At 55.5% G+C, this 22206-nt stretch overlaps 1 protein-coding gene across 3 annotated transcripts in view; it reads left to right on the top strand.

The window, feature by feature from the left end:
• The window catches only part of ATOSB (atos homolog B), a 43020-nt gene that overhangs the window by 15843 nt on the left and 4971 nt on the right, over positions 1–22206 (top strand). For 2 of the 3 annotated variants that reach the window (XM_086629136.1, XM_086629139.1), the window contains exons 3-5: positions 17540–17632; positions 18239–18440; positions 20407–21668. In XM_086629136.1, the coding sequence (XP_086485262.1) occupies positions 20586–21668 (1083 nt within the window). In that variant the 5' untranslated portion in view covers positions 17540–17632; positions 18239–18440; positions 20407–20585. Of the gene's footprint in view, positions 1–10699; positions 10724–17539; positions 17633–18238; positions 18441–20406; positions 21669–22206 lie in introns of those variants that run through there. The other variant, XM_086629138.1, reaches the window with a different exon arrangement.

Below are 22206 nucleotides of genomic sequence, written 5' to 3'. Positions count from 1 at the left end.
TTGTATCCAGTGCATCTTGCAGGCCACCAGCAGATTGTCAGCACAGCGCTACCGTAGGTGGAGGGTGAGTCCAGCTTCCCATGGATGCTGCAACCTGTGTTGCTTCTGTGAAGCACTCTTTATTTGAGGCAGTGCCCTAAGGGTTAAGCCACAGTTGTGGGACAGGGTTTGTAGAAGGAACAAAGAGAGCTTTTAAGGTCTGTGTTGGGCTAGGAATAGAGGGGATTGATTGAGCCTTTCCCAGTGTGTTGAATTACAGAGGTCATGGAGACCCGTTTGCTGGGAGGCAGGAGCAGTTGAGGTCCCTGCTGAAAGTGAGACAGAGAAAAGAAATTGTGCAGATCAGTGAGAGCAACTTCATGGGGAGCTTTAAGACCAGAGTGAAAACTGGAACTGTATCCTGAGGTGAATGAGTGTTGAACAAAGGCGGGGAGCCAGGAGGCCAGGACCACAGGCTTTGTGCAGGCCTTCTGCCCTGGGATTTTTGGGTAGTTTGGTTTTGTTTTTACCCCTCATATTGCATTTGCAGCTTCCCCCACACGTGGCACCTGAATTTGCAGCATCACTGGTGTAGCCAGCACTTGGGCCTCTCTCCAACCTTCTCTGAGCCAGTGAGTAAAAGGCAGAGGGTAAAAGGCAATGCCTGCAGGGAAGGATCTCTCCAAAATCACAGAATCACAGAATGTCACGGATTGGAAGGGACTTCAAAGGATCATCTAGTCCAGTCCCCCTGCTGGAGCAGGACCACCTAGATCAGATCACACAAGAATGCGTCCAGGTGGGTTTTGAACATCTCCAGAGGAGGAGACTCCACAGCCTCTCTGGGCAGCCTGTTCCAGTGTTCTGTTACCCTTACTGGGAAGTTCTTCCTCATGTTCAAGCAGAACCTCCTATGTTCCAGCTTATATCCATTTCCCCTTGTCCTATCATTGGTTGCCAGTGAGAAGAGCCTGGCTCCATCCTCATGACAGTCACCCTTTACATATTGATAAACATTAATGAGGTCCCCCCTCGGTGTCCTCTTCTCCAAGCTAAAGAGACCCAGCTCCCTCAGCCTTTCCTCATAAGGGAGATGCTCCACACCCTTAATCACCTTTGTGGCCCTGCGCTGGACTCTCTCAAGCAGTTCCTTGTTCTTCTTGAACTGAGTGGCCCAGAACTGGACACAATATTCCAGATGTGGCCTCACCAGGGCAGAGTAGAAGGGGAGGAGAACCTCTCTCGACCTACTAACCACACCCCTTCTAATACACCCCAGGATGCCATTGGCCTTCTTGGCCACAAGGGCACATTGCTGGCTCACGGTCATCCTGCTGTCCACCAGGACCCCCAGGTCCCTTTCCCCTGTGCTGCTCCCCAACAGTTCAGTCCCCAACTTGTACTGGTACATGGGGTTGTTCTTACCCAGATGCAAGACTCTACACTTGCCCTTGTTGTATTTCATTAAATTTCTCCCTGCCCAACTCTCCAGCCTGTCCAGGTCTCTCTGAATGGCAGCACAGCCTTCAGGTGTGTCAGCCACTCCTCCCAGTTTAGTGTCATCAGCAAACTTGCTGACCATGCACTCTATTCCCTCATCCAAGTCATTGATGAGTATGTTGAACAATACAGGTCCCAGTATCGACCCTTGCGGGACTCCACTGGATACAGGCCTCCAACTGGACTCTGTCCCATTGACCACTACTCTCTGGCTTCTATCCTTCAGCCAGTTCACAATCCACCTCGCTACCCGATCATCCAGATCACACTTCCTCAGTTTAGCTGTGAGGTACCATGGAAGACTCTGTCAAATGCTTTACTGAAGTCAAGATAGACTACATCCACTGCTCTACCATGCAAAAGAAGAGACAGTCCTGGGTGCCTGCAGGCACATTTCGCCTTGACGGGAGAGGGAATTTGGCTTTTAAAAGCCTACCGAGGCTAAAACTTGATTTTTCATGTGTAGCTAGGCAGGAAAGCCCAAGTCCTGCTGTTTTCCTGGCCCCTCTGCTTAGAGTCTGCTCAGGGTGCCCCATAGGGCAGAGTGCCGTAGAGGACAGAAAAACAAACTAGGGAAGGGATGGATGGCAGAAACCTCTTTCTCTTCCGACAGCAAGGTGGAAAGAGGACACAACTCGTTTCCATCCTGAGATTCAGATGGTGTGGGCCAGCCCACCCAGGACGCGTACGGAGGGCTGCAGGATGTGCTGAGTTAACAAGAGCATCCCTTTGCCAAGGGCAGGGGGCTAATCAGGGCTGCCAAGACAATAGGGGTTTCCATCTTGCAGGAAGGGTGAGTGCCAGCTGTGGACCACGTGGTGGGCTTTCCAATTTTAGCAAACTTGGATTTGTGTTACTGACCAGAAAAAGCAGTTTAGTCCTTAAAACTTTCAGGCTGGGTTAGCAGGCACTTAGCCGTTCAGCTCCATACCCTGGCACAGACGTGCTCCTCCATCTAAGCTTTCATTTAAAGAAACTCCACATCTGGTCTTCATGTTGGATCAGATGACCTTGGATGTGATTTTTTTGGAACAAAGGGCTGATGCTTCATTGAGCTCTGTCTAGGAGGTGAAAGCTGGTCCCAGGGAATACTTCATGAGGGTCACTGGAGCCATCACCTAAGTTAGCAGCCTGGAGGATGCTCTACTTTTTCAAGCATCAGGAAAGGAGAGCTGTAGGGAGCACAGAGCTGCTGAGAAGTGGAACTCAGAAATGGAAGGCTCGGTCTGGCACTCCTGGAAATGGTAATATCCTCAGTTCACCTTGGTAGATAGCCTGTTCTCAGACTTGTGCCCTGTGTGTCTGTCCCTGTAACCAGGAACCGTTTCAGCAGAAGCATCAGCTTTGTGTGCTTCTTGCTGCTCAGCATCCACATTGAGAAAGCCTGAACTTTACCACCCATCGTTACCCAGAATCCTTTCTTGTCGTCCTGCCCTCTGTCGTCACCTGTGCTGCAGAAGCGTGCCACTGCTGTGAAGGTGGATGGATAAACTGGCATCCCTCTGCTGACAGTTCCCAGCCTGCTGACCTGAAACGTGCAACTTGAAGGCAGGAAGGTCTCGTCACTGTGCTTTGGAGGGACACTCTGCCTCTGTTCTCAGCCACCTGGGCTGCAGAACGGGAGCAGAGGCGGTTGCAAGGAATCTCCTTGGTGTGGGAGAGACATTACAAGCAAGGGCAGCTTGGCTGTCTTCTCTCTGCTCTTCCCCCCAAGCCTGGCTGTTGGAAGGTGTTGCAGATGTGGTGTTACCCCTCTGTTAGTCACAAATGGGGGTCTGGCAGGAAATCATTACAGTCTGGCTCAAACTGGGGCAGACCCCAGCTGCCCTAACTGGATGTAGGGCACATCCCTCCTTGGCTTCCCCTTTTCCCAGGGGCTACGGCAGGGAGCTGGCCTTGTCTAAGAGCTCACATAGGTTATTGCTGCTCTCTCAGGGGCTCTGCAAGCTCGTAGAGAAGCTCATATTTCCAGTGGTGACAGGCTGATTTAAGCACCTGCATTTAAATTGCTGGGCCTGTCCTGCTGGTGGCTGCTGAGTTTCCTTCAGGTGCTCACCCAGCGCTGTGACCTCGGTGACGCTGTGACAAGTGTTGGCTCTGCTTTTGGCTTTGCTGATGAGGCGCATTGACCACTATGGATCTCCCACCCTGCCTCCCTGGAAGGAAGGGACGAAGGACAACCTGGGAAACTACAGACCAGTCAGCCTTACCTCTGTGCCAGGTAAAATCATGGAACAGATTCTCCTGGGAGCTGTACTAAGGCACATAAAAAATATCCAAGTGGTTGGTGACAGCCAACATGGCTTCACTAGGGGCAAGTTGTGCCTTACTAATTTAGTGGCCTTCTACAACAAAGCTACAGCGCTGGTTGATGTGGGTAAAGCAACGGACGTCGTTTTCCTGGACTTGTGCAAGGCGTTTGACACTGTCCCACATGACATCCTTGTCTCTAAAATGGTGAGACACGGATTTGACAGATGGACCAGTCGGTGGATAAAGAACTGGCTGGATGGTCGCACTCAAAGAGTTGTGGTCAACGGTGCAATGTCTACATGGAGACCAGTGTCAAGTGGTGTCCCTCAGGGGTCTGTTCTGGGTCCAGTGCTGTTCAACATCTTTGTCAGCGACATGGATGACGGCATTGAGTGCACCCTCAGGAAGTTTGCCGATGACACCAAGCTGCGTGGTGCCGTGGACTCACTTGAGGGAAGAGATGCCATCCAGAGGGGCCTTGATAGGCTTGAGAAATGGGCCAGTGCAAACTGCATGAGCTTCAACAAGTCAGAATGCAAGTTCCTTCACCTGGGTCGGGCCAATCCTAGGCACAAATACAAACTGAGCACAGAGTGGGTTGAGAGTGGCCCTGAAGAGAAGGATTTGGGGGTGTTTATAGATGAGGAGCTCAACATGAGCCGGCAGTGTGCTCATGCGGCCCAGAAGGCCAACCGCATCTTGGGATGTATCAAGAGAAGTGTGGTCAGCAGGTCAAGAGAGGTGATTCTCCCCCTCTACTCTGCTCTTGTGAGACCCCACCTCGAATACTGTGTCCAGTTCTGGTGTCCCCACCATAAGAGAGACATAGATTTGTTGGAGCGTGTTCAGAGGAGGGCTACAAAGATGATCCAGGGGCTGGAGCACCTCTGCTACGAGGACAGGTTGTGGGAGCTGGGATTGTTCAGCCTTGAAAAGAGAAGACTTCGGGGGGACCTAATAGCTGCCTTCCAATACCTGAAGGGAACTTACAGGAAGGCTGGGGAGAGACTTTTTACAAGAGTGTCCACTGATAGGACAAGGGGAAATGGGTTTAAGTTGAAGGAGAACAGATTTAGATTAGATCTTACGAAGAAATTCTTCAGTACGAGGGTGGTAAGACTTTGGAATAAATTGCCCAGAGAAGTTGTGGATGCCCCCTCTCTGGAGGTGTTCAAGGCCAGGTTGGATGGTGCCTTGAGTAGCCTGATCTAGTTGAGAGGCGTCCCTGCCCATGACAGGGAGGTTGGATTAGATGATCTCTGAGGTCCCTTCCAGCCTATGCCATTCTGTGATTCTATGATTCTATGACTGGAGCATCCTGGTGAGAGGAGGGGTGGTGTGCAGAGGAAGTGGTACCTGCAGGATCCTGTGTGACTCGCGTCTTGGTTTTCCTTGCCCTGAGAAGGGAGAAGAGCTCTGTGCTCTTAGTGAGGATCAGCAGTGTTAAAATCCATGGAGAACCAGCAGCTCTGACATACAGTCCTGAGCTTTGGCAGCAGATTATTCTTTGTCCTTATTAAATACAGGATATCCCAACCCAGGGAGTTGTCCCTCCCTCCCTGCCCAAAGGATGGTTTAGTCTGGGCTTAATTCCCGGGTGTCAGGGCCTTCTGACCCAGCTGCACCGTGTGACCATGCTGGAGATGTGATGCTCGACCGACTTGTCTTATTGCAGCACCAGCTGCAATTTCCCCTACAGGGAAAATGCTGCAGCTGACCAAGCGCTCCTGGGTGGAAGGGACCAGAACCCCTTGTCAGTGTGACTCGGACCCATGGGATGTGGAGCGGAAAGGGTGAGAGAAGAGCCTATGTCTGATCCCAGTAATTTTCTTCTGTAGTCGATGGGAAATGGATCCTCCAGTTACGACAGACGGAGGCACAGGTCCGCGACCGGGCGTGCTGCGCAGACTGGCGTCTTCCGCACGCGCCGGCGCTCTCATGCGCTCTTTGACGCAGATGGATATGCTCTGGTACACAGAGCTGCTCGCCGGCTGGGAGGTGTGTGCCGCAGCTCTCGCTGGGCTCCGGCACAGCTGCGGTGTGCGGTCTTCCTTGTGTCGCCTCTGTCTGCTCTGGTCCCCTCTGAGTAGGAGGCTGAGGTTAGCTGGAGAGCCCTTGGAAGGGATGATGCTGGGGGAAGGATGAAGAGAATGGATGGGGGGCAAAGCCTCATTGAGCTTCAGCTGCTAGCATTTGGGGAATTGCTAGTCAGAGAAGGAGACTGCAGAGGACGTGTGTACATAGCATCATCTGCATGGCTTGTACTGTCCAGATTCAGGAACCGGCCAAGCCTGTGCGTCCTGCATGGGCAGTGGCACTAGCTGATGCCGAGGGACCGTAGCCATGCTTAGAAGAAATCCCTTTCTATCTCCCAGGAAGCTCTCCACCCTGGAGAGTCAAACTGGGAAAGACGCACAGCCTGGGGGGACATGTTTGGCTGTACCCAAAGGCAGGTTAGTTGACAGACGGCACATCTGTGGATCTGAGCTGCAGCAGCACCGGGTAACCCACCCACAGCCAGCGGTGGGGATCAGGCTGCTGGAGGGCTGATAAAGTGAATGAGTTTGCTTGGAAGGCAGCCTCGGAGCCCAAAGGAAGCCCTCCCCCAGCATGGCTCCTTATCTCGGCAGCGCTCCAGGCCTGCCTTTCTGCCCATCTTCCCACTGTGGACTCAAGCCAGCGGCTCCTGCCGCCGGGTGCTGTGGGAGGTGAGGGCCCTGGCACAGCCCAGCTCGGCTCTCCGCCCGGGTTGCTGCCTTGCAGAGTTTGTGGCATTGCCCTGACCACTGCGGCCGGGTTGCACGCTCACACACGCGTGTGCGTGCACAGGGCTGTGGCAGGAATGGGTGAGTCAGGCAGGAGGAGGGAGTGAATCACAGGGGGATGAGTCAGTGGGAAGCAGAGGGCAAGTGCTTGCCCAGGGCTGGGCTTTAAGGGAGCTCAAGAGGCTGGCAGCCCATGCCGAGATCCCCCGGGGGAAGGGGTGAGGGTGCTGGAGGAGAGTTGGGAAAGCCGCAGGGCTTAACAGGTGGAGGCAGTGCCTGCAGCTTGGGAGCGGGCCGGGATCCAGCTTGGCCACGTACTGAACCCATTCTCTGCCCACATCTCCTCCAGCCATGGGTATGTTGCTGTCCCAGAGAGGCCTGTGGTATCCTCAGTGCTGGGGCTTTCCCAGGTGGGACTGAAGACGGTGCAGTGACCAGGTACCCCAGCCTCTGGTGCATGGGCTAGATCCTTGTCCTCATGCAGGCAGTGGGGTGTCCAGCCAGCACTGGGCAAGATGAGCAAATCTCTATCCTGGTCAGATCCTGCCCAGTAACCTTCCCATCTGCTTGGAGAGAGCAGGGAAAGGATGGAAATATCAGTGGTCCCTGCTGGGGCAGACAAGGATAAATAGATAGCTCTGGATTGAGGGAATGCTGCATTGAGGGAGAGCTGGAACGGGGATGATGTGCTGCAAATCTGGGGACGTGATTGGTTGTTGGCTCTGGAATCTCTTGTGTGATCTGGACTCCTCTGCAGACCCAGGGGGCCATTGGGGAGGACATGGATGGCTGCTTTCCTCATCCAGGGACCTACCCTGTGTTGTTGAGTTTCCATCTAGCCCAGCTGGTCTCTGCTGAGTTTGACTCCTGGTGGTCCTGCTCATCACTCCTGAAGGCAGGTCCCCTGTTGGCTTGATGGAGGTAGGCCTGGTATTGGTGCCACAGCAGTGAAGACAAAGCTGTCTGTATTTAGCAGGTACTTCGGACTCCCGACTCGGGATACCCTAGGTGTCTTGCAGCAGGCACTGACATAGGTGCTTGGTTTCACTTCCAACCAGAGCAAGGATCAAATGCTTGAATGAAAACAGCCCGGCTGGTCTCAGTGTTGAGGTGAGTCCCTTATTTTTCAACACCCCCAAGGTATCTAGGTGTCTGCTGCTTGGGGCTGGCTGCAGGTACCTCTTGTCCTCCCTGGTGGCACCCTTGGCTGGGCAGGATGGAGACTAATAGGCTCTAGCACTCTCCAGAGATGCCCTGGAGCTCTGGCCGAGCTGTGGGGCTGCAAGTGTGCTGCAGTGAGCAGAGGCTGAGCACGGTGGGTTTGTGCAGCCTGGGAAGAGGAAGGCAACAAAGGGGGCTCTCACCACTGCCAGCAGCTGTGGGTTTGGAGAGAAGCTGAAACCAGGCTCTTCTGGGAAGCACCCAGGGACAGGATGAGAAGCAAAGACACACAAGGGAAGCTCCAATTAGGTATTAGGAAAAATGTTTCCCCACAAGGGTGGCTAGACTCTGGAGCAGGGCCTAGAGAAGGGGAAGCAGTCCCTACATCCAGAGACCTTCAGCCCTTGGCAGGGGCAAGCCCTGAGCATCTACTTGACATTGACTCTGCTGTGAGCAGCATTGGGCCAAAACCCTCTGCGGTCCCTTCCCACCATCGTTGTTCGCCAGTCTGCAAGTCTTTGGGCATTTGGCAATGTAGCAGCTCATGGCCTGTTGGACTGACCAGTTGAAGGTAAATGGAGGGGTCAGAGGGTTATTCTGTCCATCCGCTTCTCCTGGTTTTGTTAGTCTTATCCGCCTGGTATTAGCAGTGCCAGGGCACGGAGGCACAGCCTTAGCAGCATTGCCCGGCTCATTGCTTTGCCCCCACCTATCTTAGCCATCTCTCCAGAGGTCCACGTTATTCCCTCCCTGCGCAAACACAAAAAGCCCGTTGGCAGTAAAGCACGGGACAACAAACCATCCGCCCTGCTCTGCTGGCAGTGCAGAGCTGCGATCTGTAGGGGCGTGCTGGCATTGTTGGGAGTCTGGGGAGGATGCTGGCCCCCAGCCCCCCAGCTGGAAGGGCTCCAGGTTTATCTTCCCTGTCGTGCCTGTCCCAGAGACAGTGGTGATTGCGGGGGAAGTCTTCAGTAGCCTTTTTAAAGGCTCCAGCTGCCTGACCATCCTGAGCAGATAGGGAGCAGATGGAGGCTGAGATGAGCCCAAAGGACTGTCTGGAAAGAATTACTTGCTCCCAGTATTTTCTGTTTCTTTGCCAGCCTTTTATTCTCATGGCTGCTCTTTTCCTGATCCTGTCCTTCTGCAAGGCTGGCTGCTGGCAGCCTTACCAGCCTTGTGTTCAGAAACAACTTAGTTCTGTGATTTATTGTGTCTCTGAGCTTTGACCCTGGAGCCTGATGCTGCAGAAGCCTCTGTCAGGTGTGTAAGTGCTCAAAGGGGCTTTAGTGTTTGCCCTGTCCCATCTGCAACAATAATGAACCAGAGCAAAAGGGGCTGCGTGTAGCCACGGTACCTGGGCAGAGCTGACCCACAGCAGTAGCTACATCTGCCTCTCCGTCTAGCAGATGCTGGGAGGATGTCCAGGCTCCCCAGATGCTTTTATGTGGGTTTTCAAGGTCTAGGACATTTCCATGAGGCTGTGTTTGTCCCCAGATCCGTTCTCAAGTTGCTCCTCTCAGTCTTTCCCTTGGGTTCATTGATGCTGGGCTGCTGTCTCGCTTAGCGTGTGCATTCCCTTCCCCAGTAGTCCATTCCATACTCTGGGCACTTTTGCGTTACTTGGACACCTCTCTTACAACACCATCCACATTGAGAGCAGCAAGGTCCGGTGGTCTGAGCCAAGAGGCCTCTGAGGTCCATTCCCAGCAGCACAGGTAAATTGCTGTGTGGCCAGGGATGAGCTGGTTCCTGGTAGTCCATGGAGCGCTCTCGGGTCTCTTGCGGGCTCCATCTTCCTAGAAGGGTGAGGTCTCGGAGGGGACATCTGTGTCCCCAGTGGCATGGCTGCCAACAGGGTTGAAGGTGTTTTGGACCCGGTCACCGTGGTTAAGCCAGTGTCTGAGGTCTCTGAGCTTTGTGTGTTCCTGCAGAAGCAGCACAGCAAAACACGGGCTGCAACAGTGGCAGCAAGCAGAGTTTGCATGGAGTCCTTTGAGTCTTTCAGGGGGTGACGCGGGGGCTCATGTCCTGTGCAGGTGGGTTGCCTGGGGACGCAGCTGTGTGTCAAGCCTGTCCCTGTTCGCTATCACCTCTGCGAAGACGGGGGATGCTGATATGCCAGTGCCCCAGTGCCATGCAGTCCCTGCAGGCTGCACCTGCCAGATAGCCCTGAGGGCAGGTCCCCTCTGGCCTCCACCTAACACGAAGCACCAGGAGTTAGACTGTCTCTCACTGCCATGTGTATGGATATGCCTGCAGTCAGGCATGCCGGTCCCTCCTACGCCCTCGTTTCCCTTCAGAGGGACTTGTGCACTCACATGTTGGCCTCCATTACAGGCAACAGCGCAAGTGTTCAGGTGACAGCTGTGACACCCTTTTCCTGATACTGGCAGGGTGTTTCTCTTTCACCTTGTGTGCCATGGGAAGGAGACTTTGTTGTGACGAGGCACGGGACGTTGAATTTGTGGTGGAAATCCTCCTTCCCTGCAACAGCCCTGCCCTTACAATCAAAGATGGACAAAGCCTTACCCTTATGGCCTGAATCCCTGCCCAGCCCTTGTTGCTGCTCTGGCCTGTGCAAGACTTGAGACTTTCTAAATCGCTGCTGGAAAGGGGTAGAGTTGGGTGGGTGCGCACAGCCATGTGTGTGTGCGTGTGTGTGGTATCTCCTCCCCCCGTGCCATGTAGATGTCTAGAACGGGGAGTGGGAAAGATGCTGAATGTCCCCACAGCTGCTGCAGCCTTATCTGCAGGCTGCAGCTTGGTAACACTGAGCCCAGCTGCAGGCTCGAGTGCCTGCGCCCAAGCACCTCCCTTGGAGGGCCCTTACGGTAAAAGGAAGTGTATCGCAAGAGGGATTGCAGTGGGGACGGGCAGTTCCCATGGGGGGAACACTGCATACACAATCCTTGCTGTCCTCCCCACCGCAAGCACTTTGTCTGCTCCTTTTCTCCGCACGTAGCTTTGGTGCCTGTGTCCAGAGCTGCTCGGGGTAATGCAGTGTCCCTAGGACCTTCTCCGCTGCTCTGTGGTGCCCTGGTGACTGTTCGGGGAGGTAGGGAAAGGTAACGTTGCTGTGGCTTTTGCAGACGGGTGTTGAGGACCTGTCAGGGGAGTGCGTGCAGGGGTGTAGGTGGGTGGCAGTGAGGGACGGGGGGAGACTGGGCTAAGTTATGGTATGAGCTGCAGCAACCAGGAGACAGCAGAGCACAGGGAAAGAGCTGGGGGCATTCGGGATGTTCATGGCAGGGCATGTGAACAAGAGCAGGGTCTCATGGTGGTGGAGGACAGGGTTAGGGTGGAAGTGAAGAGGAGCGTGCTTGTGGGGATGCAGAGCTCAGCTGCCATGTGAAGGACAGGGGGAAGGTGAAGTATTGTGCATCTGGTATCAGGCAGTGTAGATGGCTACAGGGCAGCATCAGAGTACAGGAGGAGCTGGCTTGGTAAGGAGGAAAGATGGGGCTGTGGATGGCTGTGGTTGTATGTGGCAGTGACTGGAGAGAGAAAAGAGGTGATAGCAGAGATGGGAGCAAAAGGGGTCCTATCACCCACTGGTTGCTGTGCTATCTTCTCCTGGCTCGCAAAGCATCACCATGCCACCGGAGCTCCTTGTCAGAGGCTCATGTTTCTGTCCCTGTATTGCGCTTCCACAGCACGTGGCCTGGGACAAGGAGCTGATGGGATGGGAGTCACCAGTAAGCATTTGCTTTTCCATTAGGGTCGAGTTAAATGGGTCGGGATAGGATTCGAAGGGCTTCTAATGCAGACACCAAGCCCAGGGCATCATTCCTTCTCTTGGGACATCAGATAAAAAGGACTGTTAATGCCAACATTTGTGCATCACTTATTATGGTGAGGGACTAGTCCTTCTTGGACCTGGGGCGTGCCTCCCTTGGACAAATGTCCTTACTGAACTTGAAATGTGACAGCGCATCAGTGCTCTGGTCATGGCTGGAGACCCCAGGTGTCGTGCAAGTGCAGAGCAGAAGTGGTCCCTGCCCCTCTGCCGGGACCCATTTGCCTTCTCACAGCTGTCCTGTGACATGCACAGGCATGTGGCTTTGTAATCACCAAGGGTGCAAAATTTTCCATCGGTTGCAGTTGGCACCGAGGTCTGGAGAGAAGCAGACAGTCTGCATGGTCATCCAGTGGCCCAGGTCCCTGTCCCTGGGGTCACCGTCCCTGGAGAGGGAGGGGGGGACTGGAAAGGAGCTGGCTGACATGTCCCTGTGCCTGGGTGGCCAGGGACTTGCTTGGGCTGCAGGCAGTTTCTTTGTTGCCCCGGGGTGGCTGCCAAGGCCGCCGTGCCTCTGCAAGGTCAATGCTGTTGGGCTCCATGGATTGCCCAGGTGGCAAAGCTTGCTGGCACGGTGCCGGCTGCACCTTCCCCCTGGGAGCGGTGACGCGTGGAAGCTATCCCGAGGTGAAAAGACGCAGCTTTTTATGAAGCAGAGCCAGCCCAGAGGAATTTTCCCCTCGTGGCCAGCTGTTGTCCTGGGCCTGGCTTGCGTCCTCCAGCACTTCCCACCCGGCGCTGCCTCGGGGAGGGGAGCTGGGGCTGGCCCACCCTCTGGACTCCCTGAGCTGGGCGAGTGGGTGCCACCTCCGGCTGGCAGGGGTGAGTAGTCGCGGTGGAGCCCAGCAGCATCCTGCTGCCTCTGCAGGGATCCTCTTGGGCAGCGGAGAGTTTTCCCCACCCCCAGCTCTGCCGCTGCCTCTTTGTTTTCTGGCAGAAGCCTCTGTGCCTTTTCATTGCCGTTGAGGCGCCGAGCAGGAGCCTACATGTGCCGTGTGCGCGTCTCGCCGGGAACGTGATGCGGGCTGGCAGGGCTGCTGGGCCGGGCATCTCCGTCGCAGGGCTGCAGAGGCCAGCCGGCAGCTTCGGGGGTCTCCTTTCTGTGGGCTGCTCCTCCGGTCGAGCAAGGCTTCGAGGCCGCTGGTTTCCTCCGCAAAACCCTCTTTTGCACTGGCAGCGTTTCTGCACCTTGCCACAAGTGGAGTAAGTTGGATGGGAAGGGGCCAGTCCTCGGCTCGGCTCTGCTGGGGGCTCGGGCTCTCCGCTGCGGTCCTCCCTCACCCTCGCTCCCGCTGAGAAGGCACCTGAGATTAGAGCAGCGCCGGGGGCTGTGGAGCTGGATACAGCAGTGGCTGAGGATTGCTTCTGCTGCGCCTGCCTCTCCGTGTATTTGATCTCTCGACTTCCAGCGGGGACTGAATTCCTGTGCTGGATTCTGGGCTCAGCTCTTGTGAAAGGATCCAATTATTTCAGAGCTTTGAGCATCTGCATTTGCTGCCCATATTTGCGGTGCCGGGGTCTGCACTGGCTGGAATTCCAAGTGATTAACGTGGCTGTGACATCCCTCCTAGGGGTGTTATCTTTGCTCGCTGTCCCCCACCGCCCCCTCTTCCTCCTCCGGCAGCAAGCGAGCGAGACAGGCAGGCAGAGACAAAGGTCTGTCCTCAACCTGGGCTGTCCTCCCCGTGAGCGGCTGCTACATGGGATTTCCCTGCCCTGCCTGCTGCAGGTTTCCTGGGCTCCGGGTCGAACGCTGGAGCCGGGCAGCCGTGGGCTGTATCGCTGAGGTTTGAGCCTGCTGGTGCTGGGTGAGCAGGGGGTGCTGCCGGCTTTGGAGAGCTGCCTGATTGTCCTGCTGGATTTTAAGCTGCTTTTCATTCTTTGACTGGGGAGGGGGGCAGCCGTGCATGGAGGGGAGGCTGGTGAGGGGGGTTGGACGTGGGGGAAAGTCGTACACAGGTGGCCGTTGCATAGTAGGATCTGCCTGTAGACCCTGCGAGCCCCCCTTCCCAGCTGCAGGCTATTGTCAGCATCACTGCCGGCACGCGAGGCACCCAGGCAAGGTGTTCAGAGGCGATCCATCCGAAGACGTGGGGCATCAGAGGGAGCAGGGGTAAGCCTCCAGGCTGGGAGCTCTGCTCTGGCTCCCTGAGCTCCCAGGAGAGGTTTCATTGTGTTATCCTGGGATGGCTGAGCGGAAGGGCTCAGTCCCTACGGCACCTGTGTGTGGGGCTGGGTCTGTGGAGGCACTGCATGTCGCTGGGCAGACCTCAGCCCCTCAGGAGCCTGCTGCAGCCTGGAGCCCTAGCAAGGTGCCCTGTGGGGAGCGCTACTGTGTCCTCAGGGGCTTCTGCACCCTGTCAGTGTTCCCCTCCCATGGGATGGGAGGAAGGGCAGCAGCAGCATCTCACGAACATGAGTGCTGCGGGGTGGAGGGAGGTGTCAGGTCTGTCTCTGTAGAAGCTGTCTCTGGTGGTTTCTAGGAGCTCACACTCCTACACAGGCACTGCCTTTTGCCCCATTCTTGCCCTCTGGCCTTGCACAGGGCCTTGTTACCTGCACAGGGGCCAGCACTGAGCGAAGCTCTGCAGCTGCATAAATCTGGCATGGCAGGAGGCCTCCTGAGGACCCCTGAGAGCAGCACTTGCCCTTGCAGTGGGGCAAGGATGCTCCCTCGTTCTGCATCCTCCCTCTCTCTCCCTCATTTCCACCAAGCATCAGCTCCTTCCTCCCCAACCTGAATCCCAGGGAGTGACAGAGCCAAGTCTAGGCTGGTCATCTTTCCCTTCAGGCAGTCTGTTCCTCCAGTGTCCCTCTAACCAGCTTCTCTACAGGGTTGCCACCTCTCCTATGGATAGTGCTGGAGGTGGTCCCCAGCCTCATGCATCTGTCTCTCTCCTGACGGTGATATGCCTGATCTGTCAGGCTGTGGAGAAACTCCTTCCTGGTGACAGCATGGCTGCTGGTGCTGCCATCCTTTGAGGTTGTGATGGAAACTTTCTGCCTGCCAGTGCTTCTCAAGCTCTGCTCTAAGCCTGTGCCAGGGAGCTTCTGGGTTTGCACTTGCACGGGTTAGCTTTCCTTCCTTCTGCTTGCGTTCAGATAGGACTGATGGAGCTGTTGACTTATCCTCCAGGCAGTCCGTTTCCAGCAGTTTCTGTTGCCTCTTCTCTTGACTTGTGCTCTGCTTGTATGGAGGATGATTATTTGCCCTCTTGTAACACCAGCCCCTCTCTTTCCTGGCTGCATGGTTCCTGCTTCACCCCCAGTGAGACTAAGTTTTCCTTAGCACTTCCCAGGAGAGGGAGCAGGAGGGAGGAAGGCAACAAAAGGCAGTCTGGGATTGGTTTGGGGTTTTTTTTGTGACCTAAATGGTGTAAGGACCCCTCTTGGCCCTGCCAGCCCCTGAGCATGACACTCTGCCCCAGGCAGCAATGCCCAGACCAAAGACTTGTCCACGGGCCGCATGTGCCCTTGACTCGCTGGCAGTGCTGCTCCGGGAAGACACACGGATCCTCTCTGTGTGAGCATGGCCCCTTTGGGCACAGCTCTTGCTTTCTTCCTTGCATCAGTGCTGTGCTGCCAGGCCTACTGGGCTCTCCTTTCCAAGGACTCTGCAGGTCCTGCCCCACGACAGATGCCCCCTGGCTGGCAGAGCTGCCCCCACCCCGTCCCGCTTCTTTTTGGACTGGTACAGTACAGTTAGAGCAGGAACAGATCCTTTTGCAGGCTGCAGCCCAGCATGTGGTACAGCTGCTGCATCACCCAGCCAGGGTCCCTTGCTCACCCACCATCCTGCTCTGCTGCCACCAGACTGAGACCACGGCCTGTTAATCCTGGGTTCCCCCTGGATGTGCAAATAAAAATAAACCAGCAGGTAAGCTAAGTCCATGACTCTGCCCAGGCCTGGCTGTGTCATCCCACATCAGGGTCTCAGTGATCTCAGGGAACGCAGGGTCTCTGCCCCAGCGCCTGGGACACACTCCCTCCCTGCAGGTCCTTTGGCACTGGGTGTTTCGTGGCTGTCGAAGCATAGTGCCCTTCCCCAGGCCTCACCGGGTGGGAGGAAGAGAGGAAGGCTGTGCCTGGCATAGCTCTGGACCCAGGTGCTGGGAGAACCTGACAAAAGCACAGGGCCCCTCCTGTCCTCTGAGCATTGAGGGGGCCTGGGAGCTTGACAGGGCAGAGAGCAGGAGGAGCTCTGGCTGGGCTTCCCACAACAGGCAAAGCCCTTTAAGTCCCACCTTAGAGCACTAACATGGGCTGAAACACTAGTGCTTAGGAGAGGCTGACTTGGACATATGAAGCCCCATGTGCTGCAGCCAATAGATAGTAACTGTGCTGCTCAGCTGAGCTGGTGAGGATCTGGACCTCATTCTGTCCCATCCAGGCAGCCAGAAGCAGGGCTCCAGAGATGCCCAGCTGAGGAGGAGAAGGAGGAGGTGACCAGGTGTTGCCTCCTCATTCCTGCTGTTGATGAAGGAGTCTCTGGTCCCTGTGTTACTTCCAGGCTCTCTAGGGAGGTGGTAGTCTCCCACTGGGTGCTGTAAGAGGCTGAGTCCTGCTGTGAGCTGGCTGGGCTCTCACCAGGGAAGAACTGCCCTGGGAGGCAGAGCTAAACACAGACAAGAGAAACTCCAAGGCTAGGGGAAGGGAGATGGGAACCTCCCCCGGACACAATGCCTTACATCTTGAGGAGGTTGAGGAGCAGTGCTGTGCTCCAGCTGCTCTCCATCCCAGGCTGATGGGCAGGTCGTCCTCATAAAGTATGCTTGGAAACACTTTTGTGGTGGGCTGGAGAATCCTGGCATTTCCCAGCATGGTGCTTCAAACGACAGTATCTGGGCTGGCAAAACATAGTGCAGCCCCTTGTGCTAGGTGTGTGCACTGCTGGCTAGGGCTACCATCACCTGGTGACTGGTGTTGAGGTCTTGGCTGGGATGGATTTGTGGTGTCAGTGTGTCAGCCTCTCCTGATGGACCCATTCTCCTGAAAGGCAGCCGCTGCTGGGGAGCAAAGGGCTGTGACTGCAGAGGAACATGGGAAGGAGAAAGGTTGCAGATGGATCTGCGCATTTGTCCTGGCATGGACACACACAGGAAGGACATGGTTTTCTCCTGCCATGCAGTGCTGACTCGCTGTTTCTGATTTTTCTTGCCAGTGGTTGACTGTGCCACGCAAGTTATGGTACAAATCTCCCCCAGGGTTGGAGGAGGGAAGCAGCAACCTTCCAGGCAGGCAGAGCACAGCGTGTTACCACCTTGGTGCCTGCCCACAGCTGCGGGCATTCACTTGCTTTTCTACCTGCCTTGGTGCAGGCCCCATCTGAAGTGCCAGGAGGAGTTGATTTTTACAAAGAGCTTTTGCTGAGGTTTTGGACCAGAGGTTTGTTTTGCTATGGCGTTGATTTTCCCTGCTGCAAGTGCTCCTTGGGAGCTGGTGTATTGTATCGTTGTTCTGGCTGGCCGCTGGCAGTGCCCTTCTCCAGCACTGCTGACGGTGGCTTTTGGGCTGGCTGACGCTCAGGGACTGGCCATGGCTGCCTGTTAATTACAAATCTTATTGGAAATGGAATGAAAGAACAGCCCATTTCCTGGGGCAGGTGAGTCAGGCAATGAGCACAGTGAGTGACCTGCTGAAGCTGGCTTCCCTCCTGCAAGATAATGGGATGCAGAACTTGCTGGACCAGGGTGCTAGAAATGGGGTGCACATGAGTGTTTGCTCCCTCTGAGCATCCCTTCAGGGATTTCATTCATCTCCTTGGCTCTGCTGTTCTGAGCCTTCAGACCAGTGCTCACTGCTGGGTTGGGATGTCCAGTGGGATAGACAGTGGCTTCCCTCCAGATGGCCACTGCAGTGAGCCTCTGGTCAAGGGCTGCATGGGGAGGGAAGCCAGGAGGGCATGATCCCCAGGGATGGGCAGCATTTTCTTCTTCACCTGGAGGTTCCTGGGCCAGCAAAACTCATGGGCTGCCCCTGCCACAGAGGGGCTGAGGGTGGAGGTGCCTGAGGGCTCTTGGCCGCTCTGAAGGTGTTGCACCACAAGCTGCTGCCTGAAATGACTCTCCACCTTGCCCTCTTCCAGGCCTCAAAGCTGTGGTGCCAGTGGATTATGACTGCAGGGGAGCTGTGTTGCATCTGCTAATCTCCCTTGTGCACCAGGAGCACATCTGAGCAGGTGAGTGCTGTGCACATGAAAGGACTGTGGTCTCTGTGCTGGGGGAGGCTGGTGGGAGGCCATCATGGCTCAAGGCTGTCAGGCTCCTGGTTTCTGTCTTCCCTGCCAAGCATCTCTTATTGGAAGAAAACAATTGCAAGCTCTTCTCCTTGTCTGTAAGGCCAGAAAGTGTCCTGTGCTGTAGGTGAAAGGGGCAGGAGGTGAACATAAGACCAGTGACTAGCTGGAGGCTCGGAAGTTGCTGGTGATCTGCAGTGTCTTGGAAACCAAGACATGAAACAATTGCCAGAAAGAAACAAGGATCTGTCCATATGCACAGGGTTTCATACAGAAGGACATGCAGAAGGGATATAAAAAGGAGCCAGGTATGAGAATTCACAGTTCAGCTTAAGGTATTTGTGGTTTAAATGGAAATCAAGGTGACAGCACTGCCTGAGATGGCCGAGATGCATGTGGCCTTTGGATTTGGGAGGTTGGGAGAGGCTGAGCCTCAATGTTGCCTTCTCTGGCTGTGTGACCCCACAGGCAGGCAATAACCTCCTGCCCTTCTCCTGGAAAGCATCTGAATCGTTTCAGCCCTGTGTCTCCCACTTTCCTTCCTCTCAGAGCCACTGTGGAAACTGAGGAGCTGGAGAGGACGGTGCAGAGGGTCGGGGGCACACCGTGATGGTGGGAGCCATTCCACGGCAGCCACGCCGCTTCTGGGGGGTGCCTGACTGGCAGGTGTCTTCAGCTAGTTGTGCCAACGACCACCTACTGCGAGAGAAGGAAGTTAATCCAGAACAAAGTGGTGTTCTGCTGCGGAGCGGTGAGTGTGGGGGGCAGCCAGGACAGGCTGCATCGTAGTGGGTTACACAGAAGGGTTGAGGTTGGTAGGGACCTCTGGAGGTCATCTAGTCCAACCCCGCCGCTCAAGGAGGGCCACCTAGAGACATTGCCCAGGACTGTGTCCAAGCAGCTTTTGAGTATCTCCAAGGATGGACGCTCCACAACCTCTCTAGGGAACCCGTTCCACTGCTCAGTCACCCTCGCAGTAAAAAAAGTGTTTCCTGATGTTCAGACAGAACCTCCTGTGTTCCAGGTTGTGCCCACTGCCTTTTGTCCTGTCACTGGACACCACTGGAAAGAGCTTGGCTCCATCTTCTTTGCATATACATTGATAAGATCCCCCTGAGCCTTCTCTTCTCCAGGCTGATCAGTCTCAGCTCTCCCAGCCTTTCCTCATAGGAGAAATGCCCCAGTCCCTTAATTATCTTAGTGGTCCTTTGCTGTGCTCTCTCAGGTGTGGCCTTGCCAGTGCTGAGCAGAGAGGAAGGACCACCTCCCTTGACCTGCTGGCAATACTGTGGCTAATGCAGCCCAGGATACTGTTGTCCTTCTTTGTGGCAAGGGCATGTTGCTGGCTCATCGTCAACTCGATGTTCACCAAGACCCTCGGGGTCCTTTTCTGCAAGGCTGCTTTCCAGCTGGTCGGCCCCCAGCATGTCCTGGGGCATGGTTATACCTTTCATCATACCTTCTAAACAAAATCCCTGGGCTCAACCACCCTGGTCTGCCACTTTCCCATCCCCATCACGGCAGGAGTCAAAATACCACGTGCAGCCTTTTTCTCCAAATAACCTTGATCCACTTGGTGAACCAGTTCCACTGTTGCTCACCTGCCCCTAAGCCTTTGCTCTGCAAGAGTAAGCAGAGGTGTGGGGACACCTGGAAACTATGCTAAGGCAAATGAGGAAAAAAAAAAAAAAAGGAGGTGATTGGTGACAGCCAACATGGCTTCACTGAGGGAAAATTGTGTCTGACAAATTTGGTGGCCTTCTACAATGGGGTTACAGCCTTGGTGAATACGGAAAAAGCAACTGATGTCATCTACCTGGACTTGTCCAAAGCATTTGACACTGTCCTGCGCAACATCCTTGTCTCTAAATTGGAGAGACGTGGATTTGATGGATGGACCACTCACTAGGTAAAGAATTGGCTGGATGGTCGTATTCAAAGAGTTGTGGTCAACAACTCAATGTCCAGGTGGAGACCAGTGACGCGTGGTGTTCCTCAGGGGTCGGTATTGGGTCAATTAGATCTAAGGAAGAAATTGTTCACTGTGAGGGTGGTGAGGCACTGGAACAGGTTTACCGTAGAAGTTGTGGATGTCCCATCCCTGGAAGTGTTCAAGACCAGGTTGGATGGTGCTTTGAGCAACCTGACCTAGTGAAAGGTGTCCCTGGAACAAGATGAAGTCTAGGTCCCTTCCAACCCAAACATTCTATGATTCTGTGTCCTGTTTTTGAACAGGCAAATGGTGGAGCTGCCAGGTAGTTTGCCAGGCTCTGGAGCTCCTCGGTCTGCCAGTGACTTTTCCTGCAGCTCCTTGCAGCCATCTCAGTATTTATCATGCCAGCAAAACTTGTGGCCAGGATTCTCACAGCTCTCAAACTGGGATGAAAATTGAAGTGAGGTGTCACGCAAGTCCATGGCAGAGGGCAGGCCCCCTTTTTCACACTTGTCCAGACTTGTCCTTAGTAGCCTCCAGCCCGGCTGGAGACTCCTCTCTGTGCCCAGGCTGGGAAGCTGGTGCTGATTCTGCAGGTAGGTGACATCACAGGCTTCCTCAGAGAGCCACACCAGCCTGGTTCCTCTTCCCGTCCCCAGAGAGGGAGGTCTGATTTGGGCTGTACAAGGAGCTGCCTGCATCCCAGCAGGTCCTTTACGACCTGAAGCCCAGACGAAGACGAGAATCCCAGGCTGATCTCCGTCCTCCTGCTCCCTCTTTCCAGATGCTGTGCTGCAGTGCACCCCGTAGCAGAGGGCTCACCCGGACATCTTGAGCGAGACGGGGTCCAGCTCCCACGCCCTTGCCTTGCACCCTGATCTGTGGCACTTTACAGTCCCCTCCTGCTGCTGCATGGGCTGTTCTGACTCCGGCTCTGCTCCGAGTCCAGGCAAGTAAGGCTCCATGAGGCATATCCACACGGAGACGTCTGTGCCCCCAGAGCGCAGCACAGACCCCAGCCTGTCCCGGCCCAGTGGAGAGGCGCCCTTGGAGCCTTCCTCACAGCGCTGCACCCACCGTGGCATCCTCATGGGCTACAACGAGACAGAGATCACACGCCAGAAGGTTTACCAGGTCTCCATCTTCTCCCACCTCTCCAGCTCCTCCGAGAGCACGGAGCAGCAGGCAGGCAGCCTTCCGTCCGTCAAGAGGGGATACCCCGAGCAGCGAACTCCAGAGGCGGGGCGAGATCCCAAACGAACTCACTGGGGTGGCCGGGGAGTGGACGGCAAGCACGACAGAGGCCCTGGGCAGGCTTCCCTGGACGATGATGATACCTTTGAGGATGGTCTGCTGGTGGAGGAGTTATCCCTTTGTGGCTCTGCCCAGCACTTCTCCCACAGCGGGCTGCGAGTGGTGGAGCACCGGTGTGAGGGCAGCCCTAGTCACAGCCCCAAGGCCAGCAGAGAGGAGAAGTCGCAGGATGTCTCCTCCTCCTCCTCCTGGCCCCCGCACGTTGCTTGCAGTACTTTGCACATGGGAGGCAGTTGTCCTGTCTCATTGGGGGATCAACTCACAGACTATGGAGGGAATGGGGAGCGGGCAAGTGGCCACAACTTACTTCACCTTGATTTGCACAATATTGCACAAACAGCCTGGTTGGACTGTGGTGGGGAGAGAGAGAAGACGGGGAGCAGCCTAGCTCACAGCAGCAGGGCTAGCAGAGAAGTAGAACGGCCAGTGGTGGCCAATGGGTGCAAGGAGCCCCCAGCCCCTCAGACAGCGCTGAGCCCCGAGCCCAGCAACCTGAGCTCCCTGGAGAAGACGCCCTGTGGGAGCAGCCAGCTCAGCAGCAACAGCTGCCCAGCCAAAAGGAAGCTACTGCCTGCTGGTGAGGTTGTGACTGACTCCTGCTCTGAGGATGAGAGCCTGTCGCTCCCGGCAAGAAAGAAAAGGGTCCTGCCGTGCCATCCGGTGCCCACGTCCTGCCGCAGCACCGATGCCAAGGGGGCCCCTTTCTGGAATCACCTGCTTCCCACAGCCAAGGTGAGCATTGCTCGTGGGGGAAGGCAGGGAATGGCCCAGGGACATCCAGAGCTCAGGGCTGTCCTCGTGGGCAATGTAGTCCATTGCGGCACCACGCCCTGTCCTGTCCCAGTGCCGCAGCGCTGTAGGTCTATAGCTTGTCACCAGCTCTTGAGACCTTGTAGTCACTGGATCCTCTGCTTTCAACCAGTTCTTTAGCCTGGAGAGCCTTGCTTGGGCAGGACACAACCTCCCCACGATAGCAAGAGTTGAACACACAGTGTGGGGACACACTCAGTGTCTCACAGCTTCACCTTAAGCCAGACTTTCTGGCAGGCTTGGGAAGGGCGGCTGGCCTCTACCTGCCTGACAAGGAAGAAGGCAGAGGTGGGGGATGGCTTGTGTCCCTGGCAATGATATCCATCAGGATAAGGGTTTGGTGGCAGAGAGTGGGACTGGACATGCTCTGGCCAGGGAGTGGGAGCCCCAGTGCTATTTGCAGAGATGCCACTCGCTTTTCTGCACGTCTAGGGTGTTCATGGCATGTCCCCAGGGTGCC

Source organism: Tauraco erythrolophus, chromosome Z (assembly GCF_009769465.1).
Source record: "Tauraco erythrolophus isolate bTauEry1 chromosome Z, bTauEry1.pri, whole genome shotgun sequence".
In the NCBI taxonomy this organism is placed as follows: domain Eukaryota; kingdom Metazoa; phylum Chordata; class Aves; order Musophagiformes; family Musophagidae; genus Tauraco; species Tauraco erythrolophus.
This window is presented reverse-complemented; position numbering and strand designations above follow the sequence as displayed.